The sequence below is a fragment of the Meles meles genome, chromosome 11 (assembly GCF_922984935.1).
Source record: "Meles meles chromosome 11, mMelMel3.1 paternal haplotype, whole genome shotgun sequence".
NCBI lineage: Eukaryota > Metazoa > Chordata > Mammalia > Carnivora > Mustelidae > Meles > Meles meles.
In genome coordinates this window covers 56,409,606-56,432,374 of record NC_060076.1, presented here as the reverse complement: position 1 = coordinate 56,432,374, position 22,769 = coordinate 56,409,606, and the positions used below count along the sequence as shown (strand labels likewise).

General features: G+C 38.8%; 1 protein-coding gene across 1 annotated transcript in view; it reads left to right on the top strand.

The window, feature by feature from the left end:
• Window positions 1–14,654, top strand: part of LURAP1L (leucine rich adaptor protein 1 like) — a 57,016-nt gene extending 42,362 nt beyond the window's left edge. The window contains exon 2 of the mRNA XM_046023393.1: window positions 12,983–14,654. Within this exon, the coding sequence (XP_045879349.1) occupies window positions 12,983–13,357 (375 nt within the window). The 3' untranslated portion in view covers window positions 13,358–14,654. The remainder of the gene's footprint in view (window positions 1–12,982) is intronic.
• The last annotated feature ends 8,115 nt before the right edge of the window (window positions 14,655–22,769 follow it).

Sequence of the window (22,769 nt, the reverse complement as noted above, 5' to 3'; positions counted from 1 at the left end):
AGCACTGGTGTATTAGTTGTTCATGCTGAATAACAAATACCCTGAAACTTAACAACGTAAACAACAGACATTTTACAACACAGCTTCAGTGAGTCAGAATCCTGGGTGCAGATTAACTGAGTGTCTCTGGCTCAGGCTCTCCTCACAAGTCTGCAACCAGCTTGTTGGCAGCGGGGTGCGGTCATCTCATGGCTCAATTCAGGAACGATCTGCTTCCAGCCTCACTCATAGAGCTAGTAAGCAGTTGGCAGGCCTCAGCCTTGCTAGCTTTTGTCCAGTGATACCAGTTCCTTATCATGGAGATCTCACAATAGGACAGTTCACAGCACGACAGGTGGTTCTCCTCAGAGCCAGCGGGAGTGTATACCCAAGACGGAAACCGGACCTTTTTGTAATCTTTTTTCAGAAGAGACATCCCATCATGCTTGTTCTATTCCGTTCAAGTTAATAGGCCCAGTGCACGCTCAAAGTCAGGGAACTACACTGTTAATAGGCCCAGTGAACACTCAAAGTCAGGGAACTACACAGGGATGTAGACACCTGGAGGGGGCTCCTGGAAGGCTTCCAGGTTCCCCAGGCATCTTCTGGAGACATGCTTGAAGTGCAGCATCCTGGGACAAGTGGACAGAACCTGGATTTTAACGAGACTCCGAGGTGACCGGTATGCATGTGAAGGCGGAGAAGCACTGCACTCTGGAGCAAGGCCCATGCTCTTTCTTCTGCCACAGGGGTGGCTTCCTCACTGAAAGTTACTTACCTACTGATGCTCCTTCCCAAGGTGGGATCAGTTTTCCTCACAACTCCGTTCTCTACAGTGCTCTCTACTACAGTGCTGCAGACAGATTGGAAAGAGAGTAGGGAGCCTGAGGAAGAAATGAGGCATACAGACTGTGAGGAACAGATTGAATACCAGCACCAAGAAACCCTGACAGAGAAGATTAAATATCTGGGTGAGAGTGGATGTTTGAAACTAAGTTAAAAAAAAAAAAAAAGTTTACAGCCCTACTTCCCCAAATCCCTTAATCACGTTGCTGAATAACTTTGCATTAAAAATGCTGTTTGTCATAGTGGCTGTTTACTACTTGATTCAGCTTGGTTCTATGTGGTTCTCTTTATCAAGATAGAAAATTATGCAGCATATGTTAGAAATATATCCATTAAAAATTATAATATAAAAATGCAAATGCTTAAGTGAGTTTTAGATACATCACAATCCTCTTTCCAAGTATATTTCATGTCTCAATAATACTTAAATAATAATCTATATTCTGGGTGCCTATCTGGCACAGTTGGTTAAGCCTCTGAGTCTTGGTTTTGGCTCAGGTCATGATCTCAGGGTCCTGAGATCAAGCCCTGCATGAAAGTCTGCACTCCATATGGAGTTTGCTTGAGTTTCTCTCTCCTCCTCCTTCTACTCCTCCATGCCATACTCTCTCTTGGTCTCTCAAATAAATAGATCTTTAAAAAATAATAATAATAATCTACGTTCAATTTGCAATCTTTCCATGGGAAACACTTTTTTATAATTTTGGTATAAATAGTTAAATTTCCCTCAAGTTATATTTAGTGGAAAGGATAAAATACACTGATTTTTTAATCCTGTATAGAAAAATAAAAGCCCTTGGGAAGAAATTAAACTCTCTAATCTACTTATCAAAAAATGCAGCAGGTTAGGTAAAGCCCTTACTCTTTCTGTACCTTCAAGTCAGTGGCAAAAAAAAATCTGATTTAAAAAAAATGGATAAAGGAGTAGCCTTTTCATATCAACAGGTATATGAATAGGTATATGAAAACATACTCGATATCAGTAATCATCAGAGAAATGCAAATGAAAACCATAATGAAATATTACCTCACACCTTGTAGGATGGCTATTATCAAAAAGAAAATAAATGAGTGCTGGCAAGGACGTAAAGAAAAGGGAACCTTGTGCACTCTTGGTGGGAATGCAAACTGGTGCAGCCACAATGGAAAACAATATGAAGTTTCCTTAAAAATTAAAATTAAAAATTAAACTGCCATACAATCCAGCAATGTCACTTCTGGGTATATATCTGAAGGAGACAAAATCACTAAGTCTAAAAGATATCTGCACTTTTTATGTTCACTGCAGCATTATTTACAAGAGTCGAGGAAAGGAAACAATCTAACTGTCCATCCCTGGATGAATGGGTAGGGAAGATGTGATGTATATATACACAATGGAATATTGTTAAGCCACAAAAAGAGGAAAATTCTGCCATTTGGGACAACATGGATGATCCTTGAGGGCATTACACTAAGTGAAATAGAGAAAGACAAATACCATATGATCTCATTGGTATGTGGAATCTAAAAAAACTGGAAATCCCAGATACAGAGAACAGTTTTGTGGTTGCCAGAGGGGGAGGAGGTGGGGGATAGGTGCAATGGGTGAAAGTAGCCAAAAGATACAAACTTCCATTTACAAGATAAATACGTTCTGGGGATGTCATGCACAGCATGGTGGCTGAAGCTAACAATTAACAATACTGTATTGTATATTTGAAAGTCCTTAAGAGAATAGATCTTAAAAGTTCTCATCACAGGGCACCTGGCTGGCCCAGTCAGTAAGGTAGATGACTCTTGATCTCGGGTTTGTGAGTTCGAGCCCCATGTCAGGTATAAAGATTATTTAGCAATAAAATCTTTTTAAAAAGTTCTCATCACACAGAAGAAAGAGAAATTAAGGAGTCAATCCCATTTACAATTGCACCCAAAACTATAAGATACCTAGGAATAAACCTAACCAAAGAGGCTAAGAATCTATATGCAGAAAACTATAAAGTACTCATGAAAGAAATTGAGGAAGACACAAAGAAATGGAAAAATGTTCCATGCTCCTGGATTGGAAGAATAAATATTGTGAAAATGTCTATGCTACCTAAAGCAATCTACACATTCAATGCAATCCCTATCAAAATACCATCCATTTTTTTCAAAGAAATGGAACAAATAATCCTAAAATTTATATGGAATCAGAAAAGACCTCGAATAGCCAAAGGAATATTGAAAAAGAAAGCCAAAGTTGGCGGCATCACAATTCCGGACTTCAAGCTCTATTACAAAGCTGTCATCATCAAGACAGCATGGTACTGGCACAAAAACAGACACATAGATCCATGGAACAGAATAGAGAGCCCAGAAATAGACCCTCAACTCTATGGTCAACTAATCTTCGACAAAGCAGGAAAGAATGTCCAATGGAAAAAAGACAGCCTCTTCAATAAATGGTGCTGGGAAAATTGGACAGCCACATGCAGAAAAATGAAATTGGACCACTTCCTTACACCACACATGAAAATAGACTCAAAATGGATGAAGGACCTCAATGTGAGAAAGGAATCCATCCAAATCCTTGAGGAGAACATGGGCAGCAACCTCTTCGACCTCAGCCGCAGCAACATCTTCCTAGGAACATTGGCAAAGGCAAGGGAAGCAAGGGCAAAAATGAACTATTGGGACTTCATCAAGATCAAAAGCTTTTGCACAGCAAAGGAAACAGTTAACAAAACCAAAAGACAACTGACAGAATGGGAGAAGATATTTGCAAACGACATATCAGATAAAGGGCTAGTATCCAAAATCTATAAGGAACTTAGCAAACTCAACACCCAAAGAACAAACAATCCAATCAAGAAATGGGCAGAGGACATGAACAGACATTTCTGCAATGAAGACATCCAGATGGCCAACAGACACATGAAAAAGTGCTCCACATCACTCAGCATCAGGGAAATACAAATCAAAACCACAATGAGATAAAACCTAACACCAGTCAGAATGGCTAAAATTAACAACTCAGGAAATGACAGATGTTGGCGAGGATGCGGAGAAAGGGGAACCCTCCTACACTGTTGGTGGGAATGCAAGCTGGTGCAACCACTCTGGAAAACAGCATGGAAGTTCCTCAAAATGTTGAAAATAGAACTACCCTATGACCCAGCAATTGCACTCCTGGGTATTTACCCTAACGATACAAACGTAGTAGATCCGAAGGGGCATGTGTACCCAAATGTTTATAGCAGCAATGTCTACAATAGCCAAACTATGGAAAAAAACTAGATGTCCATCAACAGATGAATGAATAAAGAAGAGGTGGTATATATACACAATGGAATACTATGCAGCCATCAAAAGAAATGAAATCTTGCCATTTGCGATGACGTGGATGGAACTAGAGGGTATCATGCTTAGTGAAATAAGTCAACCAGAGAAAGACAACTATCATATGATCTCCCTGATATGAGGACGTGGAGATGCAACTTGGGGAGTTAGGGGGATAGGAGAAGAATAAATGAAACAAGATGGGATTGGGAGGGAGACAAACCATAAATGACTCTTAATCTCACAAAACAAACTGGGGGTTGCTGGGGGGAGGTGGGGTTGGGAGAGGGGGAGGGGGTTATGGACATTGGGGAGGGTATGTGCTATCGTGAGTGTTGTGAATTGTGTAAACCTGGTGATTCACAGACCTGTACCCCAGGGGATAAAAATACAAGAAAGGATGAATACCCAACTTTTGTAGCAACATGGATGGGACTAGAAGTGATTATGCTGAGTGAAATAAGTCAAGCAGAGAGAGTCAAGTAGCATATGGTTTCACTTTTTTGTGGAGCATAACAAATGACATGGAGGACATTGGGAGATGGAGAGGAGAAGGAAGTTGAGGGAAATTGGAAGGGGAGGTGAACCATAAGGGACTATGCACTCTGAAAAACAACCTGAGGGTTTTGAAGGGGCGGGGGTGGGAGGTTGGGGGAACCAGGTGGTGGGTAATAGGGAGGGCATGTATTGCATGGAGCATTGGGTGTTGTGCAAAAACAATGAATACTGTTACGCTGAAAAAAATTAATTAATTAAATATAAAAAAAAAGTTCTCATCACAAGAAAAAAAAAACTTTTAACTATGCAACGTGATGAATGATAACTGAACTTTTTGTGGTAGTTATTTCACAATATGTATATATCAATCATCATGTTGTATACCTAAAGAGAACACATGTTGTATGTCAATCATATCTCAAAAAACCTTAAATTATGCATAATAACCTACAAATTAAGAAGTTATATGAAAAAATAAAGGTTATAAATGCTCAAAACTCATCACTTTTTAACTATTTTACTGTATTTTACTATTTTTCTTTTATTTTTCTTTTTATTTTATTTTATTTTATTTTTCTTTTAACTATTTTACTGTATTTTACTAATTTTCTTGAGGTTATTTAAAATATGTACTGTACCCCTAGGCTGACGATATTACATAATGGTGTGCAATTGAGCATCTCTCCTCAAACTCAGGTTTGATGGCATCACATTGACAGCTTGAGATTAGCCACGGTAGGAGTATTGACAGCACAGAAACTAGGAAACACCATAAATCAGAACTTGACTTTTATCTGGTTGGCTGTCTTAAGACAGTGATGAGAAAATTTTGATATTGCAGATTAAATTTAGAAGTGTGTCATGGGGCGCCTGGCTGGCTCAGTCGGTTAAGAGTCTGACTCTGGATTTTGGCTCAGGTCATGATCTCAGGGTGGTGGGATCAAGCCCCTGAGCTTTCTCTCTCTCTCCTTCTGTCCCTTCCCCCGGTGCAGGTGTGCTTTCTCTCTCTCTTTCTCTCTCAAATAAATAAATAAATGTTAAAAAAATCAGCAAAAATGAGTAAAGGGCATTCTTTGAGAATCAATGAGTCATATAAAATGTATAATAAAAGATAACATATGTTTTAGTGTGATTTGTAAAGTGTGTGCTATCCATCTATTCTATCAGCACGATTCCTCCTGCATGTATGTGTGTGGATGCGTGTGTCGTTTTCCCAGGGAACCGGTTGTTAAACATTTAGCAGCACGCCGCCCTGCATCCTCCTTCCTTCCCAGCGTAAGTCCAGCCACTGCAATCATGGAGGAACACATCAAATCTTCATCTCCCATATAAAAATCCCACCTTAAGTTCTAAATTGGAAAAACGCACATGCAGAGAGAACATTCACTGTAATCCAGTGGAAATACTTCTTGTCCAATCTTTGTTCTATTCCTGTGAGCTGCTCTGCTACAAACGTCTGAAGTCCATGTTTTTTTCAGTCTTCCCAAATGAATTTCTGCTCAGGTCATTTATAGTCTCTTTCGTGAGCCAGTCCCACTTTGCATATACATATCTGGAGCACTCAGGGAAACAGCTTTCACCATATTAGAGTGTGGACGAGAAATTGACATCACAGCCTCTGAGTACTGATTGGACTAGCACCTGATGGGATGGGACTGAAAAGCTCCCGGGTGGTATTTTGGCGATCAGAGGATTGATCAGCAGAAACTGCGCAGAACTCAGCAGCAGGCCTGATGGCAGGAATTTATGTCTAAGATTCAGGGGAGTCACCTGTGCCCCTTTCAAAAAACCAGATGCAGCTTTCTAATGTATCAAAACATCAGCTAGCTGTGCTGATGACAGTGTTTTTATGTATGGAGCTTGGTCTTGGGGGAAATTATTCTTCTATCTATAAGGTTTTGGGAAAAGAGAACTGTTTTAGTTATTGTTCAATTCCACATATAAACAACACAAATGGAGGGAGACAGAGCTGACTGATAGAAAAATGGAATCCTCTGTTGCCCAGTTAGAAAGAAATTTTGTTGTAAAATTTGAGCTGCCTGAGAAAACAGAGACAAGCTCTGGCAGAACAGCCCTTGTCAAGGGCCACAGGCTGCTGTCTGGAAGCATTTGAAACCAAGAGCAGTGGGTGGACATGTTGTACAATGTCTTCTTGGGCTGCAAAGAGACAATAATATCCTTAGAGATCCTCTGAGAATAAAGTTAGACAAATGGTTTATAAATACAGTTCTTAATGAAACTGCTGGCAATTTTAAGGATAGGTAGGCAGAAAACCTTCTGTGATCATTAGTTTGAGAATGTGGTGAATTTGGAGAGAGAGATTTGGACTCGATTCGGTCATGCAGAGGGAACACACAAAGAAACTGGGATAAACAGCTAGAAAAATAATATTCCAAGCACAATTATAGCAGCCTTTTAATAAGATATAAAAAGATGTTAATTTATTCGTAAATTTAGAGATAAATATGGTTAGGAAAGGCCTTCCATCAATTACAAATCTGAAGAATTTGGTGCTCTGAATTAGGAACTAAGATTAGAGTCTCATGTTAAAAGGCAAATCTAGGGGCGCCTGGGTGGCTCAGTCTGTTAAGCGTGGCTTAGGTCATGATCCCAGCATGGTGGGATCAAGTACAGCATTGGGCTCCTTACTCAGCAAGAAGCCTGCTTCTCCCTCTGCTCATGTTCTCTCTCCCTCTCTCTCTGACAAATAAGTAAAATCTTTAAAAAATAAATAAAAGGCAAATCTAATCTGTTTTCCTTTCCTCATGTACATGATTATGGATTTATAAAGTAGTCTTTCTCCCTTCTAATTCATATTACAGCTTGCTGGACATTTGGGATTTAGGTCATGGATATTGTGGATTTTATATTAGAAGTACATAATAACTAGGAGATGGCCTGCTTGTACCTGACTAGTTGATTCTCTATAAAGGATAAAAATGATGGAGGAGTTTATGAAAGACAGGAGTACATGGTGCTATCCAAGCTTCCTATATGCCAAGATAGAGTGAACACTGCTCCTATTTGGAAGATACATTCCACAGCTCACGTACAGGTTTCCGTTAATAAGTAGGCATGTGAAAGATGGTACGTATGTTTATCCTGGAGCAGAACACAAATAAGATTTTTTTAACTCAAATAGCAAGAGCCAAAATTAAATATTACCATTACCACACAATTTCTGATAAGGAGATTAAAATCCACAAAGAGCTCAAAGTACTGGCTTTGGACATGAGTTTTTACTAGCTAAAGATTTTGCTGGACCTATTGAGTAGCAAAATTGATTGTTCTGTCTCCTCCATAGTCCACATGGTTTCCTCAAAGCAGAGACAATTTAGTAATCAAATGGTTTGATTGAACGACAAAAGAACCGGAGACTATGTCAAAATGGGGGGAAATCCTGAGCCAATCTGATCTGCAGATTCTTTATATCAAGTAACATCTTAAATAAATCCTCGATATGAAAAGCAGACAGAAGAGTAGGTGGTTCCTCAGTCATATTAACTCTTCAATACTGGCAGAAATGAGCCTCCACGGAGGCCTGTGGAGACCTTTGGCTCAATGGAGCTGAGAACAAAACCTCGTCATTTGTCTTCTTGGATACAGAGGCTGAGATCCCATGTGCCAAGCCATTTTGCCCAGACGTCACAGGCAGACCGTGACAGTGGCAGATTAGAACCCTGTACCATGTTCCTGGGACAGCACCACAAAAGAAGTTGACTTGTTCAGCAACTCCCTGATTAATTGAAAATTTGACCACCTTTTCTCCTTCTTGGATTCCATTACGCTGATTTATAACTTTTGTGTTCTTTCAACATTAAAATGATAGCCAGGAAGAAAACACAGATCTGGGAAAATTTATTATTAAGAATATTTTTCTTTCAGGATCCCTTGTTTGTTTTTTTTTTGTTTGTTTTTAAGATTTTATTTATCTATTTGACAGAGAGAGATCACAAGTAGGCAGAGAGGCAGGCAGAGAGAGAGGGGGAAGCAGGCTCCCCGCTGAGCAGAGAGCCCAATGCGTGGCTCGATCCCAGGACCCTGAGATTATGACCTGAGCCAAAGGCAGCGGCTTAATCCACTGAGCCACCCAGGCGCCCCCAGGATCCCTTGTTTTAATTTCTGCCATAGACCCAGTTCACTACTTGTCTAAAAATGATAGGAAATTTCAGCATTCACCTAGTCTGGAAACCTGTTACTAATCTTAAAGCATGAGAGACCTCAGTTAAGTATTAAGATGAAACACATCACAATACTGCAAAGGCCATAGTGGGGGAGTGGTGAAGGAAAAGAGGAAAGAACATTCACATCTCCTTGGATCAACAGTGCATACATTTTCTTCCTTCCTTCCTTCCTTCCTCTCTTGCTTGCTCTTTCTTTCTTTTTTCTTTCTTTTCTTTCCTTCCTTCTTTCCTTCTTTCCTCCTTTTTTCTCTTTTCTTTTCCTCTCTTTTTTCTTCCCTTCCCTGCTCTTTCCTTTCTCTTTGATTTTTTGTCAATGTCCTATTTGTTCCCTTTGCTTACCTCTTTTCATCCAGTGTTTACAGATCCCTGTCTCTGCCAAGACCAACACCAGGTATCACCTCAGAACAAACAAAATAATGTTTGGAGTATGATTCACACCTTGAAGTCCATTTCCTTTCAGAGATACTATCTCAATAATCTGTACATTTAAGCTAGCAATAGGGTGTTTGAATCAGAATGGAGTTGCATGCTGGGAATGCTTCAGTGCTGAAATGCTCTTTCCAGAGCCGCCTCTCTCCTTCCACTCAAGCCAGATATCACTGACCCACAGCAAAACCGAAGGGAGGGGTATTCTTGACAGATGGTGCAATTTGAAACAATCATTCAGCCCTTGAAGAACTACGAATCGAACACCTACTATGTGCCAAGGACTCCTGCAGGTCTTGTGCGCAGAGCAGTGAACAGAATAGACCAAATGCCCTGCATTCTGTGGTGCTTACATGCTCATGAGGAACACAAAAAAATGCACGAACAATAAGCAGAATTTCGACTAGCCATAAATACTGTGAAGAAAACAAACAAAACCCCAGAAATGTAGTATTAAGCTAGACATGGAGACTGGATACCATATCGATCAGGAAGGGGTTCTCCAAGAAGGGGACCTTAAACTTGGACCATGAAACAGACCTTACAAGACTTTAAGTGAAGGAACCAGTTTCCCGCTGAAGGGGTAGGTGACTGTTTCCTTAATAGACGGAACCACTTCATAAACAATGACATGAATAACAGTGAGGAAAGGTGGGGCAGCTACCAGAGACAGAAGCAACATTGTGATTTCCTTCTGTGGTGGATTGCTCAGACTTTCAAGGTTCATTGGCAACAGCATATCCACACCTTAGTTCCAGGAGAGAGTGGTGTGAGGCCCAGCCAGGTAATGGACAGGCAACCGTGTGAACTGGCTGGCCCGGCGCTCCCACAGCCAGCTGATGTTTACTCTAGCCGCAGGAGGACAGAGTTAGAAGTTAAGTCTGTAATCATTATCAGCCAGATCAACGTGTTCTAACTGACTCACTTTCGTCATTTTCCCCCCCAGCAGTGGTTCAATGGCCTGTGAATGTTTGCCTTCAGAAGAAAAAGATTTTTTCTAAATAAATCATTTCATGGTCAAAGGCAGCTTTTGTTACTTCATAGTTTGTTCCTCTGATTTGCATTGCTCAATAAGATTGAAAAAATTGTGTTTGATGCAGCCACTGTGTAACTCAGGCAAAATTCCTGGAAAAAATTTGTCCTGAGTATGTTTTAACCCCAGAGTGACACAGTCCTTGGGAATGTGCATTATAACTGCCTTAAAAGCTGAACTCTCACAGATCTAAATTTATGCCTGTTAAAAAAAAAAAAATGATGCTTGGGTCAGGCCTTAAGATATGTAACAATTGTAAGACAGTTTTTGCATGGACCAGCAGAAGAGGCTGGAATCAACAAGTAGTGCTTAATGAAAGAAGAGGACCTTAGGAATGGGGAGGATTCCTAAGGAGGAAGAGGAGGAGAAGGAAGAGGAAGAGAGGAGGTATTTCAAGTGAGGAGACTAACAGGGAACACACCCACATCTGGGCATGGACCAGAATATTTCCATTGGGCAGGGCGGGGCTGTGGACAAACGCAGCTGTGGTTCATTTGGGGGAGCTGACGGGAAATGGTCCCATTCATATTGCACCATGCTGACATGGGCACAGTGCGTTTTATCAGCTGCAGATGCCTAACAGCATAATTTTGTAAGACTTTGGCTCCTATTGATTTTCTAGGCTCCTCAGTGGACCTAGACGAGTTGTTGATGTATAAATATTTGTTATATTACATGTAACCTGAACCGTATGTTGATGACTTATGGGGTGTGCGGGTGAATTTGAACATAAAGACTGCCAGAAAGCCTCCTTTCTCAATACAACATCACTGCAAGGCCACTGATAGAACAGTGTCACCGAGACACTGTGTAACAGAAAAACATCTCAAAACGTAGTAAGTTAACATTTTTCTGTCCACAGACACGTCAAAGACCATTGATTTTCACAGTTACCTTGTATACAGTTTGTTTATGGTGCTTTTTTCAGAGAAGACAAGGAAGTCATTCAAGTCCCTTTATATAATAGCCTAGCAAAATTGAGAGTTTTTAAAATCATACCTTATGCTTTTTTAATGTGTATTCATACATGACCTGTAATCTTACATCTCTGAAGTCATTAGTGGAAGTTCATCTTCTCCTAATGTTTGTTCATCACATTCACTCAACCCAAAGATCACCTTTGGTTATGGATTAACTCCTAACCAGGAAATATTTTTATAATATGAATGCATATGTTTGAAGACAATAGGCTCCATTCTCCCTTAAGGCCTGAGTCACTCATGACTGAATGTCTTTAATAATCCTAGAAACCCACACATCTGAATTAGCCTTGGATCTTAAAGAAATAAGTAGCAAGGCCCAGCCTCTTAGGTTAAAGACCCCAACTGAAAAGGCAAAAAAAAAAAAAAAAAAAAAAAGGAAAACTATTTTAAACTATAATGAATGGGACCTCTGGTGGCCAAATATATCCCTGACGATATATCTATATATATAGTCCAGGCGCTAGAATCTTTATAGCAGCCACATCTCTTCACTCACAACAAGGGCATGGGCAATCATGAGAGTTCTTGCAGCCTACCTCGCTCCACCTTCCACAGAAGCACCACACTCTTGATGTTAGCAAACTTTCCCATTTAACGGTAGGATCTACAAAGAAATTCTGCTTTGTGCTGTGAGGACAGATTTCTTTGACGTTATTTAAAACTGTCAGAAGGACTACACACCTAGAAGGCATCTGAGGGAGTTCTGGAACTTTCTCAGAGTTTATATACCAGATTTGATTGGGCCTTCCCTGACATATCTGAGGCAAATAATCAGATCTAAAGAAGACATCTGAGGGGCGCCTGGGTGGCTCAGTGGTTTAGGCCTCTGCCTTCGGCTCAGGTCATGATCTTAGGGTCCTGGGATTGAGCCCCGCATCAGGCTCTCTGCTCAGTGAGAAGCCTGTTTCTCCCTCTCTCTCTGCCTGCCTCTCTGCCTACTTATGACCTCTCTCTCTGTCAAATAAATAAATAAAATATTAAAAATAAATAAAAGAAGACATCTGAATGCTTCATCTTGTAAAGTAGAACAGAGTAGTGTGATAGCATCCTTTGGATTCAAGGAATTTTTTAAAGCAATGTAGTTCTTAAAAATAAAACATTATTTAGAACTAGATATATTTCCATGTAGTCATAGAGAGTGCAGACCTCTTCCATACTCTTCTGTGGATTTCCATTTCTTCACCTGTGTAATGGGTATAGAAATAATACCCTTGGTCTAAGGATGCTACAGTGTAATGAAGCTTGGAATTTGCATAATGATTTCCAATACATCATCACTCAGAAACTAGGAGCTGCTACAATGATGGTGATGATGATAATTCCTTAATTACTACACATTTCTCTTTGCCCCACCTCATAGTATCTACATACATATACTCAAGTTAACATGGATAAACTATTAATCTGGCCAGAGAGAGAATACACTTGCTACCAGAGAAACTGACCTTCAACATGATTCTTCCAGGCAGCGGAGTTAGGGTCAGGGATGCAGTGGGAGTTTTAGTTTCACTGTCCCCTTTGGAGCCTGATACATCGGGCAGGGAGTGAGTTCTTTAATTATGACTTTTGGCATTGGCCAGCAGTTTTCAAAAGATCCTGAGATTGAGTGAATTTATATTTGATTCTGTGCACATAAAGTTATGTCCTGCAGAAAACAGAACCCAAATGAATTTTGAGTCTCTCAAAAATGTTGAATAACTGGCATGTCTTTGCTCTCTCTGCCTTCCCTGCAGGTTAACCTCAGAGCAACAGATGTCAGGCTCATGCGCCAGTTGCTTGTTATCAATGAGAGCATTGAGTCCATCAAGTGGATGATTGAAGAGAAAGCCACCATTACCAGCCGAGGCAGCAGTCTGAGTGGGAGCCTGTGCAGTTTATTGGAGAGTCAGAGCACCTCCTTACGTGGCAGCTACAATAGCCTCCATGATGGCAGCGATGGGCTGGATGGCATCTCCGTGGGGAGCTTTCTGGACACTTTGGCAGATGATGTTCCTGGCCATCAGACCCCATCAGACTTGGACCAATTCAGTGACAACTCCATAATAGAGGACCCACAAGCCCTGCACAAACACCCCAAACTGGATTCTGAATACTACTGCTTTGGCTAATGACCCAGTTTTTTGCATGGGATTGGTGTGCAATTAACTCGTATTTATCCTTCTCTGCTGCTATATTTTTGGTGTGATTTTTTTTTATATGACAACCTTTTTAAAAGAAGCTTATTTTGAAACTGCCTGATGATAATTCTGTTGCTCCTAATATTTCTCATCTGGACTGACTTATCTTTCTCTCTTGCATCTCTATTTTTATTTATTACAATGATTTTTCTCCCTTCTTTTACAGTGGCACAAATAAAGTAGGGGGAAAAAGAATAAGCAATAATTAAGTTTTTGCTTTTGTTTTCAGGGCAAGGGGTCAGGGATTAAAAAAAAAAGTCTTTGCTAAATTTTACAATAAACCAAAGTCTGATAACAGCTAATTTTGTTGTTTGTATTCTTAAATGAGGAAAAGTTTCATTTTCCAGAAGATACTGAGGTTTATTATTGTATAGTAGGTTGAACAAAATAGTTGCAACAAACTTAGGCATTATTTCTAGACAAAAAATTCCTGGTATAAAGTCAACAGTACTGTTAGTCACACACTTCTACACAACAATTTTTTGGAAGCCACAACTGTATGCGATCTGCTCACTTCAACTTTGAGGTCATACTTTAGATTGTACTTTGTCATTAGTGATTCTAACTCAAATGATAGAGGCTTAATTGTGTAATAATAGATACAGTTTTCCCAGATTTCAAAGAATAATTGAGATTAGGTATATATAGGTGATTAGAGTTTAAGGTCTCCTAAATTGTATTTTGAGATTTCATACATACAATATTTGTTACAAATATTTATTTATAGATGTTTACGATTCTGATATGACATATAAACACATAAATACATATATACAGATGGAGGGATGGATGAATAGATGGATGGAGTGGAAAGTACAATCACTATTGATTTATGAAGTCTCATATGATATACTTTCATCCTGGGTTAGATAAATAATCTCTTAGTATTCTGAAATGATGTCTGACTATATAACTCATGTAGCAAATAAACGTTTCATTTTGATGTGGTATTATTAATCCTCCACAATTTCTTTTACCTTGATGATTCTTAGTGAGTGAATCTATTGAGATTTCAAATTGTTCTTTGTAAATGATATATGTTTATGCACTAAACACTTTACAGTATGAATCAAAAAGTCTTCCTATTTATAACTGAAAAATGTCCACATTCAAAAAACCGTTTCCCCAATATTTCCTTTGTTAAGATATACCTGTTACTCTTGTCAAATGTATTGTTTGTTTCCAGAACATGTTATTCAATTTCCAATTAAAATCTACAGGGTCTATATTTTACACTAGTCTTTTTTCAAGAATTGATGTTATAATCCTCATTACAACAATTTCATAATGTGAGGATTGTCTCCTTTCTGTGTTTGAGGAAACTGAGGCCCATGGAATGTAGGTAGCTGGATCAAATCTCCCAGTAAGGCTCAAAACTGGGATTTGAACTTGGGTCTGTCTTATTCATAGCAATAACACTGAATATTCCCTTTGGTACATATTGAAATCAAATAATAAAGACAAAAAAGCAAATGAAAGCCCATTACAAAAAACAAAACAAAACAAAACAACAACAACAACAACAAATAAAAACAATATTTTTTATTTTATATAAAAACAATATTTTATTATTAATCCAGTGAGGATTCTCATTTCCCAATATTGACATTTCCAAGCCCTTTCCTGAATTACATGTCCAGAGTCAGTTTTGTGCCTATAGATGAATTGGGTAATTGGCCACTTGTGAACTGTTACTAATATATTTCCCCCTTTCTGCTTATTTTTACTTTCAAGTTAGTAAAGGTTGGTTGGTTGCCTATTTTGTTCAGTTTTAACCTAGAATTAAGCCAAGCAATTTTTAGCACAGATCATTTACCACATTAAAATCTAAGAGTGTGCATTGTGACCAACCAGAGAAAACACCTCTAGAACAATGACTGGTGAATTTCAAGAAGAGGATAATGAAATATGTAACCATATGTCTACAGCACTGCAAGGGGAAATATCCTAAGTAAGAGGAATGTGGCAGGCAGCAAGTGTATAAGAGGTATCAGTGGCAAATTCTCACCCCACCAAAACCCTACATTTGCCTAGAACAAACCAGGTACATGAATGATGATTTCTGTCCTCAGATCACAGTTGTAGGTTGTAAATTCAATGTGGCAAATTTCTTTCATATTCTCCCTTTCCTAATCAGCTTTCCCTGCTATTAGCCAATCCCTTGCCAAATATAACTGTCCCACCTATAAAAAGGAAATTAAAAAAGCGAGAGTATAATATGGGAGAAGCCTCCTCTGGAAGTTTTCATTTATCCATTGTATTTTAAGGAACCTATAACGAACATTGGCAGAATACTTGAGGTTTTTTTTTTTTTGGCCTTATGAGTTTCAATATTTTATGTGCTTTACAGATATCCCTAGTTGTCTTTTTTTGCAAAATATACCAAATATGAAGCCTATGATTTAGATATTATCATCATATATAAGTCAATAATGTTAAGAGGAGGAGAATGTGCGGTTGAACATTAATTACTAACATATTTCTTGGTCTCCAAAGAATGAATGCACTTTCAACTAAGTAATCTTCATTACTAATCTCTGACCTGGAGCATTTGATATTTGATCTCTGTCAGCACCATGAGGAAATGGGGTAAAAATTTAAAGCAAACGTGCCTTTCAAACTATTCTGCCTGCACTCAGTTGTTCCTCTCCCAGAAAAATGGAAATTGTCTTAGTTATATAAATCTCTCATTTTATGGACTCATTGGTCTTGTATTGGAAAGGAGGTAATTTGGAGTTAAGGAATTTAGAAAGTTTAAAGATAATACATTTTAAGAGTATTGCAAATATACACAGATGATCAATTTAGAAACCTTTTTAAAAATTTTTTAAGTAATCTCCACAACCAACATGGGGATCAAACTCATGACTGCCAAGATTAAAAGTCATATGCTCTAGAAGCTGAGCCAGCCAGGCATCCTGACCAACTAAGAAATCTTAAGCAAACTTCAAAAAACTCCAGTAATTGTACTACAAGTCAGCCCCAAATCACACGACATGAAGTTTTAAGTATTTGTCAACATCTAGAAATACATTAGGGACTCTCTGCTATTGTGTGAATATAAAGACACTTGAACCTCTATGAATAACTTTAATCAGGCATTTGTATCCCCAACTCCATCAAAACATCAAAACACAATCACTTTCATCATGTTAAAAAATGGCTCTTTTGAGGCCCTTATTTTACTGACACCTCAGCAGCACCTGACACATTGGATTACTCCTTTCTTAAAAATTTGTCTTCATTTGGCTTCCAGGACATTACTCTGTTTTGGATCGTATCATTCTCTACTTGCCTGCTATTTAGCATGCTGTGTTGCTGGTATCTTCACATTCCTGACCTCCAAACACAAGAATACCCCTTTGCTCAATTCTGGTGCAAACTCTTAATCTAAAATGGCTCCCCTGGGTATTTCATCCAGTTCTACAGTTTTAAATGGCATCCACATGCTGATTCCCAAAAGCATAGCTCTTGCCCCAGTTTCTTCCCTGAACTCCAGTCTCCCCATATCTATCTGCCTCCATAGCATTTTGCCTTAATGTCTGATGAACATCAATCTAAACATAAACAAAACTGAAATTTTGTCTCTTTTTTGTAATTTCTGGTTCAGAAATTGTGCCTCCACTCATCAGATGCTCAGCCTCATTCAAGAAAGATAATTGCTGGGGCGCCTGGGTGTCTCAGTGGGTTAAAGCCTCTGCCTTCGGCTCAGGTCATGGTCTCAGGGTCTTGGGATCAAGCCACGCATCGGGCTTTCTGCTCAGCAGGGAGCCTTCCTCCTCTCTCTCTGCCTGCCTCTCAGCCTACTTGTGATCTCTCTCTGTCAAATAAATAAATTAAAAAAAAAAAAGAAAGATAATTGCTTTCTTTCTCTCACACCATAGCCAAACTATCATGTAAATCATACAAGCCCCATCTTTTTTTTTATTATGTTTAGCCAACATAACATCTTTAGTTTTTTATGTAGTGTTCAACAACTCATTAGTTGCATACAACACCCAGTGTTCATCGCCACACTTGTCTTCTTTAATACTCATCATTCAGTTACCCCATCCTCCACCTCCCTCTCTTCTGTAATCTTCTGTTTGTTTCCCGAGTCCAGAGTCTTTCATGGTTTGTCTCCCTCTCTGATTTCCCACCCTTTAGTTTTCTCTCCCTTCCCCTGTAGTCTTCCATGCTACTCCTTACATTCCACATATGAGCGAAACTGTATGATAATTGTCTTTCTCTGCTTGACTTATTTCACTTAGCATAATACACTCCAGTTCCATCCACTTCTATGCAAATGTTGGTATTCATCCTTTTGATAGCTAAGTAATATTCCATCGTATATATGAACCACATCTTCTTTATTCATTCATCTGTTGAAGGACATCTCAGCTCCTTCCACAGTTTAGCTATCGTGGACATTGCTTCTATGAACATTGGGGTGCAATGTGCCCCTTATTTTCACTACATCTGTATCTTTGATCCCATCTTAAAAACATGTCCAGAATGAACTCAAATTTGTATCCCTACCACTGCTACCAAACTAATCCAGTCACCATCACTTCTCCCTGGGACTATTCCAGTAGTTTTGTCTTATCTTTTGCTTCCTCCATTAACCTTCCCACAGGTATGTATTCAACATAACGACCAGACTAGTCTTTTAAGATATAAGTCAGATATTTGCCAGCCTCTGTTCCAACCCTATAATGTACCTCCATCTCCCTCTGAGTATAATCCAAATCGTCACCATATACTGCAAAATCTTATGCATTCTGTCATCTACCAGTCTCACTTTGTCTTATACTGTTCTCTCCTTCTTTCATTGCAAGCCTCATTTGCCCCCTTACTATTCCTTAAAAATCTCGAAATCCAATCTCAAAATCCACTCAGAATTTTTGTACATAGCATTTCATCATTCAAAAATATTTTTCTGCCAAATATTAATAAATCCTCATTCCCCAGTTCTTTTTAGTCTTTAGTCAAATGGCACCCTGTCTGAGAGGACTTCTTACATAGCACACCTAGAACATTCTATCTCTATCCTATTTTTTTTTCTTCATAGCATCACCTAATGTGTATTTTTGGTGTATACTTTCTGCTTTGCCACACTGGAATGTAAGGTCTATAAAAACTAGAACTGTGCTTTGTTCACTAACTTTTCTCTAAGCACCTAGAAGAGTGTCTGTCACATAGCAGATACCAAATACACATCGTTTTTCAATCAACCTCAATTAGTAAACATTTGCTCGGGGCCTTCTAGGTGCCAGGCAATGACTGCTAGTTTCTGATGATGGAGAAAGAAGGAAGGTATGAATTCTTCTCTCAAGGAATTCATTTTTATAGTATTTTCTCTGGTAGGAAAATTAATGCCTTACCCTCCTAAAGATGTCTGTATCCTAATCCCTGGAACCCGTGAATTCCTTACATGGTAAAAGGGTCTTTACAGATGTAATTAAGTTAAGCATCTTAAGATGGAAAGGCGACCCAGATTATTTGGGTGGACCCATTGTAATTATAAGGATCTTTATAAGAGTGAGGCAAAAATTTCAGAAGGAAAGGTATGAATATGTTATACTTCTGGCTGTGAGAATAGAAGAGCCATGAGAAGAGAAACCTTGCACTTTTAGAAGCTGAGAAAAGCAAAAGAATAGATATCCCCTAGAGGCCTATTGATATCTCAGCCAATAAACCTACTTGAATGACTGCTCTTCAGAATTGTAAGTTGCTTAAATTAGTGTTTTAAGCAACCATATTTGCAGTAATTTATTAAGGTAGCAATAGGAAATTAATAACAAATGGTAATTGGAGGTGGAATGCTCCTATAACAAATGCCAAAAAATTTGGAGGTGGATTTGGAATTGAGTAAAGGATAGATACTAGAACATTCTGAGGAGCATGATAGAAAAAGCCTAGACCTCTCTGAACAGACTGTTAGTGAAAAAGATGGATTTTAATGACTCTGCTCATAAGGACTCAGGGGAAGTAAGGAACACAGTAGAGAAAACATATATTGTTTCAGAGAATACTTAAATCATCATTAAGCTGACTAATGGTAGAAAGGATAGTAAATGCATTGCTGGTAAGCTCTCAAAAGGAAATGAGAAACATATTATTGGAAACTGGAAGAAAAAGAATTCTTGTTATATAGTGGCAGAAAATTTAGTGAAACTGTGTCCTGCAGTTATATGGCACACAGAATTTGTAAGTGATGAACTTGGATTTTTCTGAGGAAATTCTCAAAGTGTTGAAAATGTGACTTGGTTTCTTCTTGCTTCTTAAAATAAAATGCAAGGGAAAAGAGATAAAGAAGGGGAACAACTTAATCAAAAAGGAACTGGGACTTGATGAAATGGGAAATGTTCAGCTAACCAGATTGCAGATGATCTAAAACCACATGATTCATTGTCAAGAGCGTTCTGGAAAGACAGCCAAGCGTGTGATTGGACAACCATCTTCTAATGCCTCAGAGGGGAAAAAATTTCAGCATATTCAGTCACAAAGAGAGGTCTCCTTGAAAAGATTAAGCCTGTGACATTGATCCCATCAACCATTTCAGTGGAAGCCAATAGTAGAGATGAATTTATCTAAGGAAGGCCTGTGAAGGAGCCTCTTTAATAACGGAGTGAATCCTTGTGACATACATAGGAGACTCATAAAGTTTGTAGTGATTTTGTGCCAGCAAAAACACTGCCAATTTAGACTAAAAGGGATAAAGAGGTCAAAATGAAAAAAAGGCTGTAGGGCCCCCAAAATTCCATAGGGAAAAGACAGGCTGGTAAAATTATTTAGCTGCAAATTTGTGCTATCCCCAAGAAGAAAAAGGAGGGGAGGAGGATTATTCCAAGGGGAGAGATTCAACTTCAAAGAAATGAGTCATAAGCCCAGAAGGCTAAGCTGAAAGCTATAGAGGACTATTCCCACCTTGAAAACTAATGTTGGTGTCTCAACTGCATTTTGAAATTTCTTGGGACTCTGATCCTTTTTCCTTCCCTTTTCTCTCTTTGAACGGATATGTCTATTCCTGTTTGCTATGCCTATCCCACCATTGTATATTGGGAGCAGATTACCTGTTTCTTGTGTTTCACGGATCTCAACATGGAGAGGAACTGTGTCTCAGAATGGATTATACCCAGAGCCTCACCCTTACCCAATTTATTTAGATGAAGAAATGTGGGACTTTGGAGGTGATGATATTTAAATGAGATTTTGAACTTAAAGTTGATGTCTATTGAGTTAAGACATTTGGGAATGTTGTATGGGGTAAATAAAGTTTGCATATAAGATGGATATACATTATGGGGGGGCAGAGTCAACTTTGATATGCAGTGCAATGCCCCCCCAACTATAATCAACCTCATCAAAGATACCTCCTGATCTTTAAAACCTGTGATATATTACCTTATGTTACCTCACTAATATACCACTTCTACTTAACTCTTTCTTTGCTCTAATTATGTTTTTGTTATTTACCAAAGAAAGTAGATACCTGTGCAAGAAGGAGTTCTGCGCTAAATTATAAGAAAGCTAGTATGTTAAGATTTGCCCACAATTTTCACAAATCATGTCTTAAGATAATTCATGTGAGACCAAACTCCTATTCCTTCTGACTTCATTAATAAATATGATGAATGTTATAGCTCTGAGTCCTAAGAGCTAAAGTGACACCACTAACAGCATCCACTTGGGGAGGAAGCCCTGAAAATACTGTCTTCCTGGGAAGTACACACTTAGAAGAATGAGTTGAATCATATTATATGGATTGATCACTTGTATGCTCTATAACCTCCTCACCAGTACACTGGTTAAGTGGAAGATCAGCCATCTTTTAAAACTAGCTATTTCGATTTCCATAAGATCATAATTTTCATTTGCTTATTTCTTCAATGATTCTTATGGCTCCTTCAGAGTTATCTAACATCTTGAAGTGTTTACCATTTGACAGTCATTTGTTTGAGGAGTCTTTGAGCTTCATACACATTTTCTCTATTGTCAAAATGGATATTACAAAAGGACTTATAGGGGCACTTGGGTGTTTCAGTCAGTTAAATGTATGACTCTTGATTTCAGCTCAGATCATGACCTCCCCCCACTCTAGCTGGTGCACTCTCCCTCTCTCTAAAATAAGAAAAAAAAAAAGGACTTCTAGTTGTTAGTTTCAACAAAATGCATTTGTAACCAGTAATACTGCTTCCTTTGCTCCCTATTTTAAAGATTTTATTTATTTATTTGACAGACAGAGATCACAAGTAGGAAGAGAGGCAGGCAGAGAGAGTGAGAGGGAAGCAGGCTCCCTTCAGAGCAGAGAGCCAGACGTGGGACTCGATCCCAGGACCCTGAGATCATGACCCGAGCCAAAGGCAGTGGCTTAAACCACTGAGCCACCCAGGCGCCCCTCTATTTTAAATACCACCTGAACCACAGGCAAAACATCAAAAATTTTCTAAAATATTTTTAGTCATTTATTTTGAAGAGACATATTTCTTGTCCCTATGGAGTTTTAATCTAAGGTGAATATCATTATAATACAGTATGATAGTTGCTGTATAAGAAGCATGTTCTAATGGGGAAAGAGGTATTACTGAATTATGGTAAAATCACTGTATAAGTGCTGACAATACTCATTCCATCTCCAGCTCCCGCATCTTGTTTGTGACCCATCAAGACCTGTCTTAGGGTTGCATGTTTCTGGGCCCCTTGGAGATTAATATTGGTACTTCAGAAATGTCCACCACGGGATGTCTGCTAGAATGAAGGGAAGCTTGTTTTGACCTCCCATGGATCTATCAGAGATAACATTTTATTTTTCCTTCCTGACCTAGAGGCGGTGATGCCACAAGATCTAATTAAAGGTTAGCTGTCAGTTACATGCATGCAAACCCACTGAGGCACATGTAAGCCCATTGATAACACCACAATACCCTTCTGTGTGTCCCCTTGCTCTATAAAATCTCTGGACTAAGCTCTGGACTTTGAGGAGAATAACCATGCAGATACAATGGATCATCTTCCACCTGACCCATTCTGCCTCCCCCATCAGCAAGTTACCCTGAGTAAAACTCTGTAAATTTTATGGAGTCTCCTGCTTTGTTTTCTGGTCTCAATTTGCCTTCTCAGTTTGAGGGATACTTTATTGTCCCCCTCGCCTTCTAATAATCAGTAAACTATATCCTTGGAAAATACTAAAGCCATAGCTTAAGGAGAGTTATTTTATTAATTATTTCATTATTAAGATATATACTTTAATAAAATTGTCTGCATAAGTCATATCACCATTAATTTGTGTTCTAATCAGGGACAATTTTCTTTCTTCCTTTCTTTTTAATTTAATTTAATTTTTTCAGTGTTCCAAGATTCA